At 39.0% G+C, this 19,321-nt stretch overlaps 1 protein-coding gene across 1 annotated transcript in view; it reads right to left on the bottom strand.

Moving 5' to 3' along the window:
* b4galnt4a (beta-1,4-N-acetyl-galactosaminyltransferase 4a) overlaps positions 1–19,321 on the bottom strand; it is a 178,464-nt gene that overhangs the window by 12,090 nt on the left and 147,053 nt on the right. Inside the window, exons 8-9 of the mRNA XM_087842937.1 lie at positions 17,208–17,286; positions 407–473 (exon numbers count right to left, since the gene is read on the bottom strand). Coding sequence (XP_087699063.1) covers positions 407–473; positions 17,208–17,286 — 146 coding nt within the window. The remainder of the gene's footprint in view (positions 1–406; positions 474–17,207; positions 17,287–19,321) is intronic.

The raw sequence follows: 19,321 nt of genomic DNA, 5'->3' as shown, positions 1-19,321 counted from the left end.
CCTGTTAACGATGCCGAAGCTTTGTGACACATTACTATTCTTGGAGCTATAAAGGTTAGACATCTACTCTGGAGATAGTGTTCTCATTTCTGCTAAGAATGACACCTATGGAAGAAAATAGATCATCTATTAGATCCTGAAACTTCTCTTTAGCCGCACGTAGGGAATACATGCTGTGTTCTCAAACTGACATCTGCAGTGAACCCACAGAAGAACATTTTGGTTTAAATAGGTTGTTTCTATGGCATGATTGAGCCTTTCCTTTTGGCAAGCTCTCAGCTGAGCATTTTCAGCAGATTTTCTATTAACAAAGTCCAGTGTGTAAATGCCAATAAATACAAAAAATTAATCATGAAATGATTAGATTCCACGACAAGATGACACGAATTTGATGAATTGCTCTTACCTGTGTAGAGGGAGATGTAGGCCGAGTCTATCACTTCATATTTCAGACCAGGCAGGAACGGACGCCACTGCGTGTGAGAGCAGAGAGTGAGAGAAAAGGGACTGAGCGAGAAAAGTAAATGCCAACATGTTCAAAGTATACGGCGAGCAGAAATCGTCCATCACTCTTTGCTGCCTGAGCTGTGACACTCTGTGTTATTGATCTCAACAACATCACAGGATCGATCTGAAGCGGGGGTTTTGTATAAACACACATAGTTGGAGACAGAAGAGGAAACAGAATAAAGAATGTAGGACATATACATCCTTACAAAAGGTGTAAGCAAGGAAAGGAAACGAGAGGAGAACAACAAACAAAGAAAATAGACCACGAACAAAGAGACAACATGGCTGTATGGATAAGACGGGGATGAGTAGGTGTAGAAAAACGATGTAGTAATGACCTGAAAACAGCAGCGAGAGAGAGAAATAAAAAGGGGATGAGAAAGAGACAGAGAGGCAAGCTACAATTCTTTTAAATAGATTTCACAATTACCTCGTCACTTCTAGTTACCAAGGATATAATCACAGGAGACAGGTCATTTTCCAACCCTCAGCTTGAGAATACAAATATAAACACCCTCCTCGGGCTTATGCAAATGCCCCCAGTGTATGCACGGCATAAATAAATGCACACTGTTTTGGATTTTAGGGCATTTTATCACAAATGAAGCGCTGAGTGTAGCACCAACTTCTGAAATTTGAAAGGCATTTACAACGTCTACAGTGTTTCTCCCTCTACCATATTTGTTCCTTTTTTTCTGGTTATTTGTCACATATTTGGCAAAATTAACCCAGATAAATAAAAACTCAGCTTTTAAATAAAGTTGGCTCCTAGAACCTGGATGTTGACGTATCCTCGGGCAGGATGCAGAACCCCAAGTTGAAAGTTAAAAGTGCTTAGGCCTAGAAAAAAAAGCATTCGTGTGAATGAGATTTGGAGTAAGAAAGCACTTCGAGTGGTCAAATTGAGTAGAAAAGTGCATATAAGTACCAGTCCATTTACCACTTATTACTTTATGGGGCGACTGTGGCTCAGGGGGTTGGGAAGCGTATTTGTAACCGGAAGGTCGCCGGTTCGATCCCTGTGCTCTCTGTCCTGGTCGTTGTGTCCTTGGGCAAGACACTTACCCTACCGCCTACTAGTGTTGGCCAGAGGGGCCGATGGCGCGACATGGCAGCCTCGCTTCTGTCAGTCTGCCCCAGGGCAGCTGTGGCTATAACCGTAGCTTGCTTCCACCAGTGTGTGAGAGTGAATGAATAGTGGCATTGTAAAGCGCTTTGGGTGCCTTGAAAAGCACTATATAAATCCAATCCACTATTATTATTATTTAACCTAATAACTGGTTCTGCCACCTTTGGCAGCAAGAACTGCAAGCGTCAAGCATTTCCGATAACTACCAATGAGTCTTTGACAAGGCTGTGGAGAAGTTTTCGGCCCACTCTCCTTTGCAGAAGTGTTTTAATTCAGACACACTAGAGGGTTGAATATTTTTTTCCCTTAAAACATAAAATCACCATTTAAAAACAGCACTTTGTATTTCTTCGGGTTATATTTATCTATTATTAAAATATATTGTGGATCTAAAACTTTTAAATGTGACATATATACAAAAAGTACAAAATCAGAAAGGCAGCAAATGCTTTTTCACAGCACTGTTTACTGTATGCAAGTGATACACGCCAATAAAGCATTGTTTCAGAAACACACATAACTGCAGACGTGCATGTAGTGCATTGAAGAACAATAAATAAGGACACAGGGTAACATCATGCAGAAAAGCACCAGGGGGTGGCCCAGCAGGCCAGCAAAGGCTTCACTATCTTGCTGTCATTTCAGGGTGATCGTCTTCAAGGTCAAGCCAGAAGGCTCCACAACCCAACTCCAGGAGGGACAAAAAAAAAAGCGGACACCACATATTCAGTGTAAAATGCAGCCAACCTTTGTTATTCTTACATGCCAGAACACACAGCAAAGCTCGAGTGATCATCCATTCAACACTAAAAAATACATAAATCAATCCTATTTCAAGGTTTACTTCCTTTTTCACATTACTTTTAATCACATGTCACAGTCTTATTTTGGAGCTCCTTTTCTGCGTCTCGCCACTTTGTTTCACTGTAGGCTGTAACTGCGTAGCTGCATAATGAAAAACAACAAAAAAAACAACAGACACGTTTGTTTTTCGCCAAAGAAATGCAATTCAAAATGGCTCAGCTTTACAGGTCAAAGCTGCAAGCGAAAGATGTTGTGAAATTTAAAATGAGAGACAATGACAGTTGATGCTTTGACTCGTGGCTCGGAGCGCGTTTCAGCAGCGCGTTTAGGAAGAATGTCAACACAACCCTTTCCAGAGCTCAGTGGAGCACAGCGCCGCTGATGTGTCATCAGCCTTAAGTGATGATGAGGCACACAACACTTGTGCCCCTGCAGGGCCCGTTTTCTAAATATGTGAACTTCTGTTCATCGGCTGACCTCATATATTTGCTAATGAATTCCTCCAACCCAGCGAGTGTGCGTGTGCATGTGCGGAGACACACAGCATCTTTTATGAAAGCGTAAATGTAGTGTGTCTTGTGTGTACAGGTGTGTTTACTTTAAAACACCTTTGACGGGAAACAGCAGGAAAAAGCAGAGGTGCGCTCACTAGCTCTGCAAGTTCAAAGGAAAGGGGGAGGAAAAAAATCAATATCCAAGGGGAAATAATAAAAAGTACCAAGAGTGGAAACAAAATGACAATGAACAACAGGCAGTGTTGTTTCACACAGGCTAGACCACCGACTGATATATAAAGGTTTGCTTCTGTTTTCAATCTGATGATCAAAAGAGGGTTTTAATCCTTCTTAGTGTGTGGTTTGATACCAAACCGAATAACACACACAGCTTTTGCTATTTGTTTTTATCATTCAATGATTAGGAGTTTATTGCTTCTGAGAAGACTGACTGCTGGCTGCTGTATTTGTTACCTTAATTCAATCAGTTGCACCAGAGCTCAACGCTCTATCGATTAAAAAGTTGTTTTGTTAATGTGACACATAAGTAGAAACGACATAATGAAAATAACTGACCGCTTCAAGTTTACATACAAACCACTTGAGATTTGCGGTCAAATAAAATGAACAGAAATTAATCACTTTATTTGTTTGATTTATTCTCGCGAATAATGACTTTTATGTTAGTACTAGCTCACCTTGGTACATTTAAAAGGTTGTCAATTTCCATTTGTTCGACTGAGGACAGAGAGGTTCATTGTGTTCTTTGTATAGCTCATCTCTCGTTTCCTCCATGTCGTACACAGCAGAACAAGACAGATGTTAACAAGCCTGATGAAGCCTGCCTTAGGGGAAAAGGCAAGAAGAGAGCGGGACTACTCTGATGTTATTTGCAACCCCAATTCCAAAAAAGTTGGGATGATGTGTAAAATAAACACAGAACGTAATGATTTGCAAATCTTATGAACCACAGGAAGCATATGAAATTTGTAAATTAAAAAAATATTAGCTCACTTAAATTTGATGGTGGCAACATATCTAAAAAAAAAAGATTACTATTATGTTTAATCCTCTTTTCTGTTAACAACAGTTTGTAACCATCTGGGAACTTAGCAGACCAGTTTGCTGGACTGTTGGAGGATGAATGTTATCCCATTCTTTTCGCTGCTCAACAGTCCTGGGTCTTCTTTGTCATAATTTTTCATTTCATGATGTATTCTTGAATGCATGCAAAGCCAGTTCGGCACTCATCTACTACAAAGCCATTCTCTTGTAACAGTTGGACTATTCAGTTTAGCAGCGTCTTGCTGAAATATGCAAGGACTTCCCTAAAGAAAAACGCACTCTTGATTGGAGTATATGCTGCTCTAAAACCTGTATATAACTTTCAGCACTGATGGTGCCTTAACCAGATGTGCAAGTTGCCAATTCCATAGGCACTAATACACAGGCTTTTGAAGTGACTGCTGATAACAACTCTTCTTTAGTCAAGGAAGATGTGACGATCATGTTTTCAAAAAAGAATTTCAAATTTCAATTCATTTGACATTTTAAGCGAGCTTTACATGATGGAGCTTTAACCAGCATTGGTGGATGGCACAGTGAATTTGCTCATAGACAGCGATTTCTGGAAGTGACCCTGAGCCCACGCAGTGATTTCCACAACAGGATCATGGCTGTTTTTAATGCAGTGCTGCCTGATGGCCTGAAGATCACAGGATCTGTTGTCCCATATTGATTTTCGGCCTTGTCCCTTGTGCAGAGAGATTTTTCAGTTTCTCCTTATCTTTTGATGTTATTATGTACTGCAGAAGATGAGACATTCAACGTCTTTGCAATTTTATGTCAAGGAACATTATCCTGAAGTTGGCACACAATTAGTAGACACAGTGTTTTGCAGACTGGTGATCCTCAGACCCATCTATAGTACTAACTCTGCCTCTCTAAGATACTATTTTATACTCTAACATGTTGCTGACCTGTTGCCAGTTAACCTAATCCTCTGCAAAATGTTCCTCCAGCTGTTTCTTTTGAGCACAGTTTCCTATTCCAGCTTTCCGTTGCCCCGTGTTCCAGAGTTGGGTGTGTGTAGACATGTTTCTGTCATCAAACTCCAAATGAGCTAACATTTTTCATGAAGTAGTAAAATGTAGCAGTTTAAACATGTGATATGTTTTCTATATTCTATTGTAAATTAAATATTGGTTTATGAGATTTGCAAATCTTAGCTCCACCAAGGATTTAATGTTTTTGGTAGAATTTGTATTCATAGGCATCATTCTGCCTATAAATACATTAGCTCGAAAAGTTTTACATGTATTCTGATAAAACTTTGTAGAGGTGTAGAATGGAGTCACATAAACAATCCATGAAAATTTGGTTTACATCTAACGAGGTCTTCAAGATTAACTCAATGATTTATTGGTTGAAAATTGATTAAAAACCTAACTGTGGTGTGTACTGTCAACATATAAAAAGCACCGTCATGCCACATTTAACCTCTGACCTCTTCTTTGAGTTCAAAAGATTGATCTGAAGGTCAAAGTGATATTAATGCTATTTAAAACTAAGTTTCTTATAATTATTCTGATATAATATAATAGGCTAAAGTTACTCATATCCAGTTATTTACAGATCAATGCCTATTAAACATTACTACTTCTACATAATACTTGTGTAATTAAAGTAAACACCTGTCATCCCACCATGTAATTTTTGTCATTCAATTTTAAATAATTACTTGTTTAAATATGCAAATGACCTAATATGATGTAACATGAGTGGTTACAATAACATACATTGATTGTTGTCCAAGTCGAACTGTCAGACAGAAAGCACTGAGAAATGGGTCAAGGCTCGAACAGAGATGGAGGATGGTAAATAATATATTATCTTAGGAAGGCTTGTTTGTTTTTATGTGTCCTTTGTTAACTGCCCAGGGTTATAATTTAATCATAAATGGATGGAGACGAAAGCAGCTCAAGAAAAAGGCTGTGGTAAGCAGGCCCTATTATATGCATTAGGAAAATAGCTCTGAAATCACGCTGTGCATTCTTTTCAGGTCCTTATATAGTACGAGACAGCTTGGTTTTTATTACTGACGTAAAAGAAACAGACGTAATTCTTCCTATTAGGACGATAATTAATAAACCTGACAAACCATTTGTTACAAGTTTGAATGAAAGCCAGAACAAAGCACAGGTGCTTTCATTGACCTGACTGTGTTTCTGTTGCCAGACAACCGTTTGCCCGTAGCAACTACGACTGCACTGAGACTGACAGGTTGCTAACAAGCCAAAAAGGATAATATTAATACGAATACGAGTCTCATGGAAATGTATTAAATAGTGCAGGTTTCATTTTTTGTTACACATAACATGACTTTTAAACAAATGTATTTAATTTTTAAACATATTTTGTGTCTACACCACATGTTTTAGTTTTCCTGGAGTAGCCTTCATAATTTCCTGTAAATGTTTTAAATGCTAACAATGAAAGATCTAATTTTAATAATGACACGAGTGCGTTGGAAGCAGAGCGATCATATGTGAGGTGAAAGGAAAGGAAATATTGCCTATACTGATGAGATGCAAGAAAAGTTGCTTTGGTCGGAAGAGAGAAAGCGTGAATTTTAACACTGGCAGTAATTGAAAGTACTGTGGAGCTGTGGCGCTGCCCATTGACAAGCGCCTGGCAGCAGAGCATCAAGGAGAGACTCCTGACAGGCTCTGAACAAATATCTCCCCAGCAGAGCACAGCAGAAACAAAGGACTGCTGGTATGTTGATGCTTTGCTGATACTGTTGCACAAACTTCATAAAATGAAAGCTGACCAGGATGCAGACAGCCAAAAAACTAAGTAAAACACTAAAAACCATGAAAACAAAGATTTAAGCCCATGAATGATTATACTCTTATTTCAATTGACAAGTAAACAGAGCTAAACATTTACATTCTAGAGGATAAATGCCACTTTCCATTCCCAGTCAGTGACACGAAAACAGTGGCTTGTTTCTCCACGTCATATCATCTTGTTTTGCCTGGGGATGAAGGGACAACATTCAAAGGGAGATGAAGAGGTGGATACAGAGACGGGGTGTTTAATTTTCTCAGTTGAATTATACATTAACCAAAGTCTCTTAGACCAGACATTTCCAATAGACAAATGAGTCCAATATCCATAGCAATTACGGGGATGTTGTAGTGATTGTGTCTACAGCGATTCAATGTGTGCTCTGAGGGGAAACTAGTTTGTCACACTAAAAATCACACAGGTATCAAATCAAGGCAAATGTGCATGACAAAAAACCCAGCCCCTTGTTCACACTGCAGCTACATAAAGAAAAATGAATAAAAATGGGTGTGCAGGTAATTTGGATTTACTAGAAAAGACCAAAGCAATGAAGTACCAGACATGAATGACTCAGTGAGCGCAACAAGTGTGAAAACTCTGAACTAATCAAATAGTTACATACAAATTAAAAACAATCTGTTTCTAAACAGAATTCTAATACATGAAATGGAATATACATATACAGTTTTATTCAGCTTGCACAATTGTTTGTTTAAAGGGAACAGGCAGAAAGAAGTTTAAAATTTTTCTCAGTGTACTCAGTGTTGATCATTTTGTCACTGTTTAGTTTCCATGCCTGTTTCCCGTTTTATATGTCCACATGTACCCGGGTATTTTTGAAAACAATTTTTCTATGCGTTTGCACCTTTCGTCCACACGTAAACGGCGTTTTCGGTCACTGAAAACTGAGATTTCTAAAAACTCCGGCCAGGGTGGATATTTTCTAAAACTCCGTTTTTGCATTTACATGTGGACGAGAAAAACCGCAGCGTCAAACGTGTGCGCCTTTTTCTGACGTCACACTATGCGCCACGTTATTGTTTCGGTGAAATGAATTTCTACAATACTGTTACTGTTAATTGTTCTCTCTGCAGTGTTTAAATGCTTACAAATACACACACAGTTACTGTCCCTCCACACATACCACTTGGTTCTGCTTCTATGCCCCAGCTTTGTTTACTATTTCCCACCGAGGCTTCTAGACTTCTGATTGGCCAACATTTCTACACGGTTAGGAATATAGCGCCACCTGCTGCTTTGGCATGTTCCTAGCAGCGTTTTCCTTCATTTCTGCCTTTACGTGTGGACAGGGGCGATTTTAGCCCATTTTTGGGGGTGCTTCAGCACCCCCAAAATGAATCAAAGCACCCCCAAAGATTTCTTACTTTTTTTTTTGACAATATTTGCTGTTTGTGTGACACACTACTAAAAATATAAAAAGCATACAGTACTGTACTTGTTTGAGACGTAACATTTTAACAACAAAAGTATAGATAACCCCCCCTCCCAAAATGGTTTGTTCCAGCTCGCCTCTCCCCTGCTCTGGCTCTAGCGCCGTTGCTGCCAGAGCGATGGTGGCTGAGACGCAGCGGAGCGGAGGTGTAAGTGCCTGGCTTAAAACAGGACATATTAGCTGCATTTAACTTTCAGTTACTCTTTATATAGTTAGGTAGGAGTCAGACCATGATTCTTTTTAGCTGAAAAGCATTACACCAGGTAACCTGCAGTGTTGAAAACGTGTTTTCCGACAATGTTTGCTACCCTACAATCCGTCCTGCTCTGTAGTAAAATCAGCTACATTTGAAATGTATACAGCCTATTTAAAATCTAAAACTTAATTGTCCGCAGCCTACTGTTGGTTACCACTGTCCTGTTTGAAATGGATACTAACTAGCTAACTGACTGGATGTCCATTAACCTTATAACTCCTGTTGTATGTGTGTGTGTGTGTGTGTGTGTGTGTGTGTGTGTACAGAGAGACAGCCAGGTTCATAATGGATATAAGGAAGTTTTTTTCAAAAAAAGGAGCCACATTCAGGTAAAAGTGTAAAATCAAATGATCTGTCAATCAAGAATAATGTTGGATCAGTGTTTAAATGTTTATATCTTTTATTAGATGTTCATGTGGTTTGGTTATTTGCCTTTTGGTTGAAAGTAGACTGAGAGAGGACTTTTAGTTAGTGATCTTAATAGAATTTCTTTTCATATTAATGTAATTTTTCACCTAATTGAATCTATTTGTGTATGATTGTCAGTCCAAAGAGGGAGAGAGGAAAGAGGGGAACGTGAGGAGAAAGTACAAGGTCAGGAAGAAGCAGGTAAGAAAACACACAGGGAACAGTGACAGGCACAACAGAAACTGTTAAACTGACAAAGAGAAAAAAAAAACTAATTTTACTCGCACAATCAGGAAGTTGTGTTCTCCCTATATTAAAGCTGCTAAACAGAATCTACAAAACAAACTGGGTTGAAACGTTTTTACCCTCTTTAACAACATTCCAACATAACATTATAATTGATTGGAGAGATTAAAATTAATGATATATTTTTATGTGGTTCAGCCACAACTCTACTAAAACCTCAGCCAGTAATAGGCAGGCCAACTTTTGGACTGTCCAGTTGTCTGTATGACTGCCGCAGTACGTACACCACATTTGCACACTATCAGAAAGTGCCAAACAGCCCTGGTGGAGTGAGGAGCTGTAAAGAGAAGCAGATGCTCTGTTTATATTCTAAAAATATTTTAAGCTTTCAAAGATTCTGTACAGCAGCTTTAAATGTTTTCCGAAAGCACACATACACTTATCAGTGTTTCTCAAACTTTTTACAGTGTGTACCACCTGATTAAAAATGTCAAGCTGTCCTAAGTACCACTATGAAAGCATGAAAGCGAAATTTATTGTTTTGGGAGTATTTTTTATGTATCTGTATTATATTATACATACACATTAAAAGTGAATCTCTGTCCAAAAAATGCACTCAGTTTACTTTTTACTCACTATGAGCATCATTCATTATTCTCCCCCAGTAATTAAGGTTAGGATATGTATTTTTTCTATTCCAATTCATTCTTCTTTTGCAGCATTTAAATAACCTTGATCAGATTTGATGGTTTTGTTACAGACTTCTTTCACAAATGTGGGATTAAATTGTGTTAAAATGTACAAAACAGTGATGTCATGTTTTGTGACGAGGACCCAGGCACAGAGGGACTTGATGAATTTAAGAATCTTATGATTTAATAAAGAAATTTGCAGACTTGCACAGAGAGGGTAAAATTATGATGACTGATAACGGAGATGAGGACAGGGAGGAACAGGGGTTTAAATGCACCAAAGTGACAGTCAGAGAGAACTCGGGACAACATTTAAGGATGCAGGGACTGTCAGAGACAGGTTTATCTTGCCTGGCTGGGCAGCTCTCTGGGTGCTCAGCACCCCCAAAGCTCTGATCCTAGAATCGCCCCTGCGTGTGGATGGGATTATTTTTTAAAACGAAAACGGAAAGTCTCCATTTTCAAAAATACCCGTGTACGTGTGGACATAGTGTGTGTCAGTCATCTGTCTGTGTACATTAGCTTTAGTTCTACTTCCTCTGTTTCATTAGTTAAATTTATCCCAGCTGTGTTCTCACCTGTTTCCAGTCATCCCCATTATCCAGTCTATTTAAGCCCTCAGTTTCTCTCAGCCCTCATCATTGTCTCCTGTCTAGTTCAGTCATTCATGTTAAGTTCATCCAGTCTTATAATAAACACTGTGCACTTTCTCGGTCTATCTGCGAGTCCTGCGTTCGGGTCCTCTGTCTCCATTTTCTACACAGCCGAATGTGACACTTTATCAACAACCAGCTAAAAATGAGGGGTTCACACCCCACACAAATTATTAATAGTTTAATAATTTCAGCTCAGTGTGAAAATCTATGTCTTGTTGTCAATTATGGCTCCATTACTCTGTCTCCTTTACTCTCCATTTCACTGTGTGTAAGCCCCTCCCACCACAGACTGGAGCTGTAATAAAAAGACAACTTTTACCCAAAATGTGTGAATTCTTCACTCTAATGCCCACAAACTTAATGTCCTTGCAAGTGTAAAATTGACTAGGTTGATGGTTGTCAAGAAAAGCAAAGAACAAACACATACAGAGATTTCTTCCTTCATCTTTTGATAAAGGACAAAAATTCTAAAGATACAGTTTGTTGACTTTCCCACATAAAACAGTGTTTTCACAAGACGTAGAGGGACAGAGAAGCAGTTGGTAAGCGAGTATAAAGGTAGCATAAGCTAATGAAATTAAACATGAATGTGGGTGACAAAGCGCTACATGTTAGCTTTTTTTTATCATCAACAATTTTTATTTATTTCATTTTAAACTTCAATAACGGAAATTAAGGATAACTACATAAATAAATAGTTTAAAAAACAAACAAACAAAACAACAACAACAAAAAACAACAACAAAACAAAACAAAAACCAAAACAAAGGGAAGTTATCCTATCCTTTCTTCGCACACCAATCCCCACACCACCACTCTGTCATTACTCCTCTGTTCTTCAAGTTACAGAAAGCCAGCTTGTAAAGTGGGACCAAATACAATCATATTGATGCAATTTGTCTAATAAACCATAAGTCACTTTTTCGTAAGACGCCAACTTAGCCATTGTCTTTAGCCACTCTTCATAGGGAGGGGGGTTCTTTTTCCTACATATTAGCTTTTTTAATGTTGAAACTGTGTGTCTTGTGTGGGATGGTGCTCTTTGGGATGTGTCTGATGGAATCTGCGTGATGGCAAGATGAAAGTCAACATACGAGACGGGAAAAGAGATACGAAGATTAGCTCTGCTAACAGCTTTAATTCCCACTGAGCTTACCCCATGTAAGTGACTGTCCAGAGGTTTTAGTAATGAGACTGACAGTGAGAATAATAATTGGTCATACAGTTTGATTTTCCCAATCATGAGAAAGATAAACGATTCCCACAGAGGAATGTACATCGTGCAATTTTAATCCTCGTAAGGAGCAAGAATCACCCTGCAATCATTTAAGTTGTACTTACAAGAATTCATACTGTCCTCTTGAGAATAAGACAAATACCATGGGAGTGTTATGATCCCAAGCAATTAAAGACTGTCAGTGTGGTAAATATTATATTGATGTTCTCAATTTTTCCATAAATTCATATGCACTAAATGATGTCTTGGAGTGAAGATGCCAAAAGCTGAAATGTGTTCTGATTGCAATATGGTGGCTTGCACAATGAGGCAAATAACAATTATAGAGTACCGAATTTGTAAACTAAATTTGCTGGAAAAACACAAAACAAGAAATTAATTTGATATACATCCATTAAATTAAGTAATTTACGAGTGTTTGTTGAGGAGTGCCGACCTTTTGTGAAACCAGTTTGGTCAGGATGAATTAAGAGGGGGGTTATTTTCTCTAATCTCTTTGAGAGAGCTTTGCAGATTATTTTAAGGTCTACATTTATAAGGGATATTGGACGATAACTTGAGGGAAATAAAGGGTCGTTTCCTGGTTTTAGCAGGAGACTAATGTTGGCAGAATTCATATTTGGTGGTAGTCTGCCATTTTTCTCGATTTCCTGCAACATTCCATGGAATACTGGTGCCAAAATTGTCCAGAATTCTTTGTAGAATTCTGCAGGAAAGCCGTCTGGACCTGGAGCCTTATTATTGGGCATACTCATCAGGGCTTCCTGGAGTTCACCTGGTGTCAGTGGCAAATCCAGTGCCATTGCTTGACTGTCTAGTAATTTTGGAAGACTTACGTTGTCAAGAAACACATCAATTTCATTTTTAGACGGGTTTATTTGTGGTGAATATAAAGTTTCATAGAAATCCCTAAAAATGTTGTTTATTCTTCCAGGGTCATATATTGTGTTCCCCGATAAATCTTTAGTAGCACATATAGTTGTTTTTTCTTTCTTTATTTTTAACTGGTTTGCTAGAAATTGACCTGATTTGTTACTGTGTTCAAAATTCTGCAAGCGAAGTCTTTGTACAAGGAATTGTGTTCTGATTGCAATATGGTGGCTTGCACAATGAGGCAAATAACAATTATAGAGTACCGAATTTGTAAACTAAATTTGCTGGAAAAACACAAAACAAGAAATTAATTTGATATACATCCAGAATCTCAAAATAAATGTCCTATTTAAAAAGAGAAATGTAAATATACACATGGGACAAAAAGGATGTAAGAAAAAGCTTTAAAATGTATTTGAAATGGTAAAAAGGAGTGAAAGCTGCAAACCAAACTCCAATAAGAAATTGTCAGAAAAGACACATGCAGCAACAGTTTGCTTGAACTGCAGATTTATATGGCGAAGAGAAGTCATAAGCCAGACATTGAGAGGCCTGCATGTGCTTGTGTGATGGTTGTGCCTCTGAATAAATGCAGAATGTGCAGAGTTTGGGTTGACGGGCGTGTGCAGACATGGGCGTGTGTGTTAACTGGTGGGCACTAAATTCCTGCATTGAAATGCCTCACCCCAGCCTGAACATAAACTTGCCATTGCTAATTAAGGCGTGACTTTCTTCTCTTCCTTTCCCTGCGACTCTTTCTCTCAATTATTGCATTTAATGACCAAAGCTTTCCTTCATTCTGTCACAGTGCTAGCAATAGATGTTTTCCATTAGGCGAGTGGAAAGGTTCTGTGTTTTACTGACAAAGATCCAGATGGTAATTAGGAAAGTTAATGAAACTGCTGCTCACTAAATCATCTGTCATATCGCACGTTCCATTTAAAAAAAATCCATCACTTTAAAAAACATTTATCTGAAGGAAAACACAGAGGCAGGTACGCACAGACTGCAGAGGAAATAGTCACTTGAAATGTGGGTTGGTAATGTGTCTACTTACTCTAACTAGTTAACAGTCGCTTGAGATATTGTCCTGCTCTTCCTAAACACAAAGTTGTTTCCACCCCCTTGAGGAACGAATAGTGAATTCTGAACCTGTCTCTTCCTGTCTCTAATGCTGTTTATGTTCCACCTCCCTGCAGCTATTTTCCCTAAATCGTACCCACAATGAAATGGAAGGATGCCAACGCAGGCAAAACAAGGATTTTCTCTCTTATTTTCCAACCAAAACAGAACGTTCAGATTGTGCTTGTGTATTATTCACTATTTACTCCACCTCATTTCTTCAGAGGAATCGCTACTAGAGAAATAAATTCCCCAGAGCAACGAGTCCACCTTTGGCCATACAATCGCCGCTTCCCACAGAACATAGAGCTGTGAATCCACACTATCTGTTGTTTAACAAATGAGCGCCTGGGTTCCAGTGGATTTATGTGAGTCCTGGGCTTATGCTGTTCTAGGATGGTCACGGTAAATCTGCTATTTTTGTCAAGGTGTGAAATGTATTCCACTGTTAAATCACACACAGGGGCTTTCCTAAGACAGTGTACCCGGCACACCACGCATACACACAACTACACATACATTCCTCCACACAATCTTGAGCTCCTGCAGAACTTTTACGTGCTTCATTAAATTGTTTCTACTAGTAGAAACCCACATTGACGGCCTCATGGGATGTTTGGCTAACAGGCAGAAAAAGAAAGAACAGGAAATGGAAAGAGAGAGAGATGGATTTCCATGTGGCCTTGATTCATTAGTAGATACAGTCTACCTGTATGTGGATGACTGGCAAAGTCTGTTAAGAAAGAATACCATAAAGCAGCGGTCCCCAACCTTTTTTGCGCCACGGACCGGTTTATGCCCAACAATATTTTCACGGACCGGCCTTTAAGGTGTCGTGGATAAATACAACAAAATAAAACTAGTACCGGTACCGAAAAAAGAAGATTTATTCATAACACATGTGAAAAGACCCAGGAAAACCGAGTAAACGATAAAAACGATAACAAAATAACACTGAAAACAGATAAAAACCCTGAAAACGATACATTTCACACCTGACCCTCATCTCTCGCGGCCTGGTACCAAACGACTCACGGACCGGTACCGGTCCGAGGCCCGGGGGTTGGGGACCGCTGCCATAAAGTATAGAAATAGTTCAGATAAGGGCTTTTAGCACATACCGTTTATACATTCTTCTTACTTTTTCTTCATATTTCAGGTCAAATTTATTTCTCCTCATCTTTCATTTTACTTTCATTTTACATCATCTACATCTACCATCTAATACCTAATTCTATTACCATTTTGTTCCCCTTCTTCCACTTTGCAGTAGACTGATCTCCAAGTAATTACTTAATCTCTTCTAATACATGAAATCAAGAAAGAAATAACCTTGTCTCTGTTGTCGTTTGTATGCTGCTAGAGGTAACCACAACTAGACATAGCCACAAAATTCAGCAGATTAGCTTTAAATCATATACTATACATGTTTTGAAGATGGTGTAATTAACATTTCATATAAAACAAAAAAAAGTAAAAAATGTGTAATGCCCTAGAGAACACTCTGTGAGAAACTAATAGGATTTTCTTTATAGCTCCTTGCAAATAGCTATGATATAGTTGCTTGGATAGGGTATTCTCTTTTTAATCTTGTGCTAGAGTCTGTCTGCTGCTGGAGTTACCTCAACTTTTTGATCTACGCCAGGTATGAGGGTAACATATTGTTGATTCCTGCAGTCGCTGGGCGGCAATGACAGTCCTCCCTCTAGGGATTATTTGGTGCTCTGCGAGGGTTGGCTAACTGTTGCAGGCATAAATAAAGGTCCATTAAAGTGTTTAACAGTCCACTTTTTGTTTTACATTTCCCATTTTCTTTAAAGCAGTGGATTAGTGCGGTATATTTACAGTTCACATAAGTTTGGCCACAGGTGGAAAAAAAACCGACTGTGAAAATCAAATTAAAGCCAAGTGGAGAAACAGTTCTGCATCAGGCGATACCCAATTTAAGTTAGAACCCCTGGCAGCAATGGCACGGCGGCCTGCATGCCACCATCGTCTGACACAAAATGACAGCACAGTGAGGAGATGCAACTCATGCTATCTAAACAACACCCCCGCCTGATGCCTGGAAATAGCAATTAATTACTCAGCTAATTTAAAGCAGCACCATGCTTGTCCTAAACGGCGGAATAATAGGACTAAACACATTAGAAGAATGAGCAAGCTTAAAATATCTTCACAATGCATACATAACACTATACACTGATGGATCCCTTTGCAGAGGCACACGTTTCTTCAATTTACGAGTAGCAGTCAGTAGCCTAATAAAATGGACAACACTGTATTTCTGCAGATTTAACTCAAATATACTCCACTATTCTCACTGTCAACTCAGTGGCAGCATATTCATAACACACTCACATCAATGACCCGAAACATCATAACTTAACAAACTGCTTGTGTGAAACTCAGGGAAAATATTGCCAGTAGACTGAAAAAAGGAGAGATCAGAGTACGATACTGTACTTTATGAGCACCATTCGGTAACATTGGTGTACTAGTGTTCGCCATTGCTAGCAAATGTGGTAATGATTAGCAAAATGGGAAGTGATTACCTTTTTTCTTTAAATAGAAACTAAAAATATGACAGGACAGTAAAGTATACAATCATGCAGAAAGTAACAAAATTGATTTAGAGGAAAGCAACCAGAGGCTACAGAAAGAAAGAAGCGCAAAAAACATAAAACAAATTGTTAACCTTGAGGGTAAAAAAAAAAACAACTTCTATTTAAGAAGAGTTCAACTCCAAGAGTACAGCTGCTGTTCTTCCTCTTATAATGGTCACCGTGATGAAGATAACCTGAGGCTTATTAAAAGATTCATTCCATACGCACACAGCAGTGATCTCTTTTTATCATCCGCCTTCCTACTCAAAGTACAAGCTCACACGAGGCGTACGGGCTCTCGTTTGAAACTTCATCTCGAAATTAAGCCTCACTCATCTCTTCGCTTCGCCTGAGGTGCGAAAAACCAGTGAGTGAGAAATGGTGCAGAGCAGAATCAAAGTGAAAGAAGCACAGTGTAAAGATGCAAAGAAAGAAAAAGCTGAAGAGTGATGACAGATGGAGGACTGGAAAGAGAACAGTTAGAGAGATTTTAAGTGAGCCTTTTAGGAAAAGCCAGTGCACCAACAAGCTGGGCATGTGTTGGATAAAGTTGTAGTTAAAGTGGACAGATGAATACACTGAAAGACTAAGAAATGCAAAGTAATACACAGTAAAGGAGGTGAAGGTTAGCTTTCGCCTTCAAACGTTTCCTTTCATTCTTTATCTATTCAGTCACTACTCTGACACTGTTAAACGCAGGGTACAAGTTAAAACTATATGGAAATTTTCCTGTCAAAGGGCAAGGTTTTCACCAGACAGCCGAAGCAATTTTCATACACAGACACTCAGACTGCTGAAGTCGAAATAATTGTGAGGAAAAAGATGTACTCAGAGAGGCAAAACCACAGAAGTGGGGTAGGTACACTTACCCCAACCTCTACGTGATCCGAGCCCTTGTCATCCTGCTTGTGGAGAATCTCAAAGTAGTATCGTCTGGATGAGATCAGACTAGAGGGGAAACAAGGAAAGAGCAATTATTATTATTAGATATTGAACATTACCATATATGTGTGTGTGTGTGTGTGTGTGTGTGTGTGTGTGTGTGTATATATATATATATATATATATATATATATATATATATATATATATATATATATATATATGTGTGTGTGTGTAGGGTTAATCTAAGATAGATAGATAGATGATAGATAGATAGATGATAGATAGATAGATGATAGATAGATGATAGATAGATAGATGATAGATAGATGATAGATAGATAGATGATAGATAGATAGATAGAAAGATAGATAGATGATAGATAGATGATAGATAGATAGATGATAGATAGATAGATAGATGATAGATAGATAGATGATAGATAGATAGATGATAGATAGATGATAGATAGATAGATGATAGATAGAATGATAGATAGATAGAAAGATAGATGATAGATAGATGATAGATAGATAGATGATAGATAGATAGATGATAGATAGATAGATAATAGATAGATAGATGATAGATAGATAGATGATAGATAGATAGATAGATACAGTGGGGCAAAAAAGTATTTAGTCAGCCACCGATTGTGAAAGTTCCCCCACTTAAAATGATGACAGAGGTCAGTAATTTGCACCAGAGGTACACTTCAACTGTGAGAGACAGAATGTGGAAAAAAAAAAATCCATGAATTCACATGGTAGGATTTGTAAAGAATTTATTCGTAAATCAGGGTGGAAAATAAGTATTTGGTCACCTCAAACAAGGAAAATCCCTGGCTCTCACAGACCTGTAACGTCTTCTGTAAGAAGCTTTTCTGTCCCCCACTCGTTACCTGTATGAATGGCACCTGTTTGACCTCATCATCTGTATAAAAGACACCTGTCCACAGCCTCAACCAGTCAGACTCCAAACTCCGCCATGGCCAAGACCAAAGAGCTTTCGAAGGACACCAGGAAAAGAATTGTAGACCTGCACCAGACTGGGAAGAGTGAATCTACAATAGGCAAGCAGCTTGGTGTAAAAAAAATCAACTGTGGGAGCAATCATCAGAAAATGGAAGACATACAAGACCACTGATAATCTCCCTCGATCTGGGGCTCCACGCAAGATCTCATCCCGTGGGGTCAAAATGATCATGAGAACGGTGAGCAAAGATCCCAGAACCACACGGGGGGACCTGGTGAATGACCTGCAGAGAGCTTGGACCAAAGTAACAAAGGTCACCATCAGTAACACACTACAACGGCAGGGAATCAAATCCCGCAGTGCCAGACGTGTTCCGCTGCTGAAGCCAGTGCATGTCCAGGCCCGTCTGAAGTTTGCCAGAGAGCACATGGATGATACAGCAGAGGATTGGGAGAATGTCATGTGGTCAGATGAAACCAAAGTAGAACTTTTTGGTATAAACTCAACTCGTCGTGTTTGGAGGAAGAAGAATACTGAGTTGCATCCCAAGAACACCATACCTACTGTGAAGCATGGGGGTGGAAACATCATGCTATGGGGCTGTTTTTCTGCCAAGGGGACAGGACGACTGATCCGTGTTAAGGACAGAATGAATGGGGCCAAGTATCGTGAGATTTTGAGCCAAAACCTCCTTCCATCAGTGAGAACTTTGAAGATGAAACGAGGCTGGGTCTTCCAACATGACAATGATCGAAAACACACCGCCCGGGCAACAAAGGAGTGGCTCCGTAAGAAGCATTTGAAAGTCCTGAAGTGGCCTAGCCAGTCTCCAGACCTCAACCCCATAGAAAATCTGTGGCGGGAGTTGAAAGTCCGTGTTGCTCGGCGACAGCCCCAAAACATCACTGCTCTTGAGAAGATCTGCATGGAGGAATGGGCCAAAATACCAGCTACTGTGTGTGCAAACCTGGTAAAGACCTATAGTAAACGTTTGACCTCTGTTATTGCCAACAAAGGTTATGTTACAAAGTATTGAGTTGTATTTTTGTTATTGACCAAATACTTATTTTCCACCCTGATTTACGAATAAATTCTTTACAAATCCTACCATGTGAATTCATGGATT

The sequence above is a fragment of the Neolamprologus brichardi genome, chromosome 7 (genome assembly GCF_056152115.1).
Source record: "Neolamprologus brichardi isolate AB-2024 chromosome 7, ASM5615211v1, whole genome shotgun sequence".
Taxonomy (NCBI): Eukaryota; Metazoa; Chordata; class Actinopteri; order Cichliformes; family Cichlidae; genus Neolamprologus; species Neolamprologus brichardi.
The sequence above is the reverse complement of the archived record's forward strand: the minus strand, read 5'-3'. Positions and strand labels throughout refer to the sequence as shown.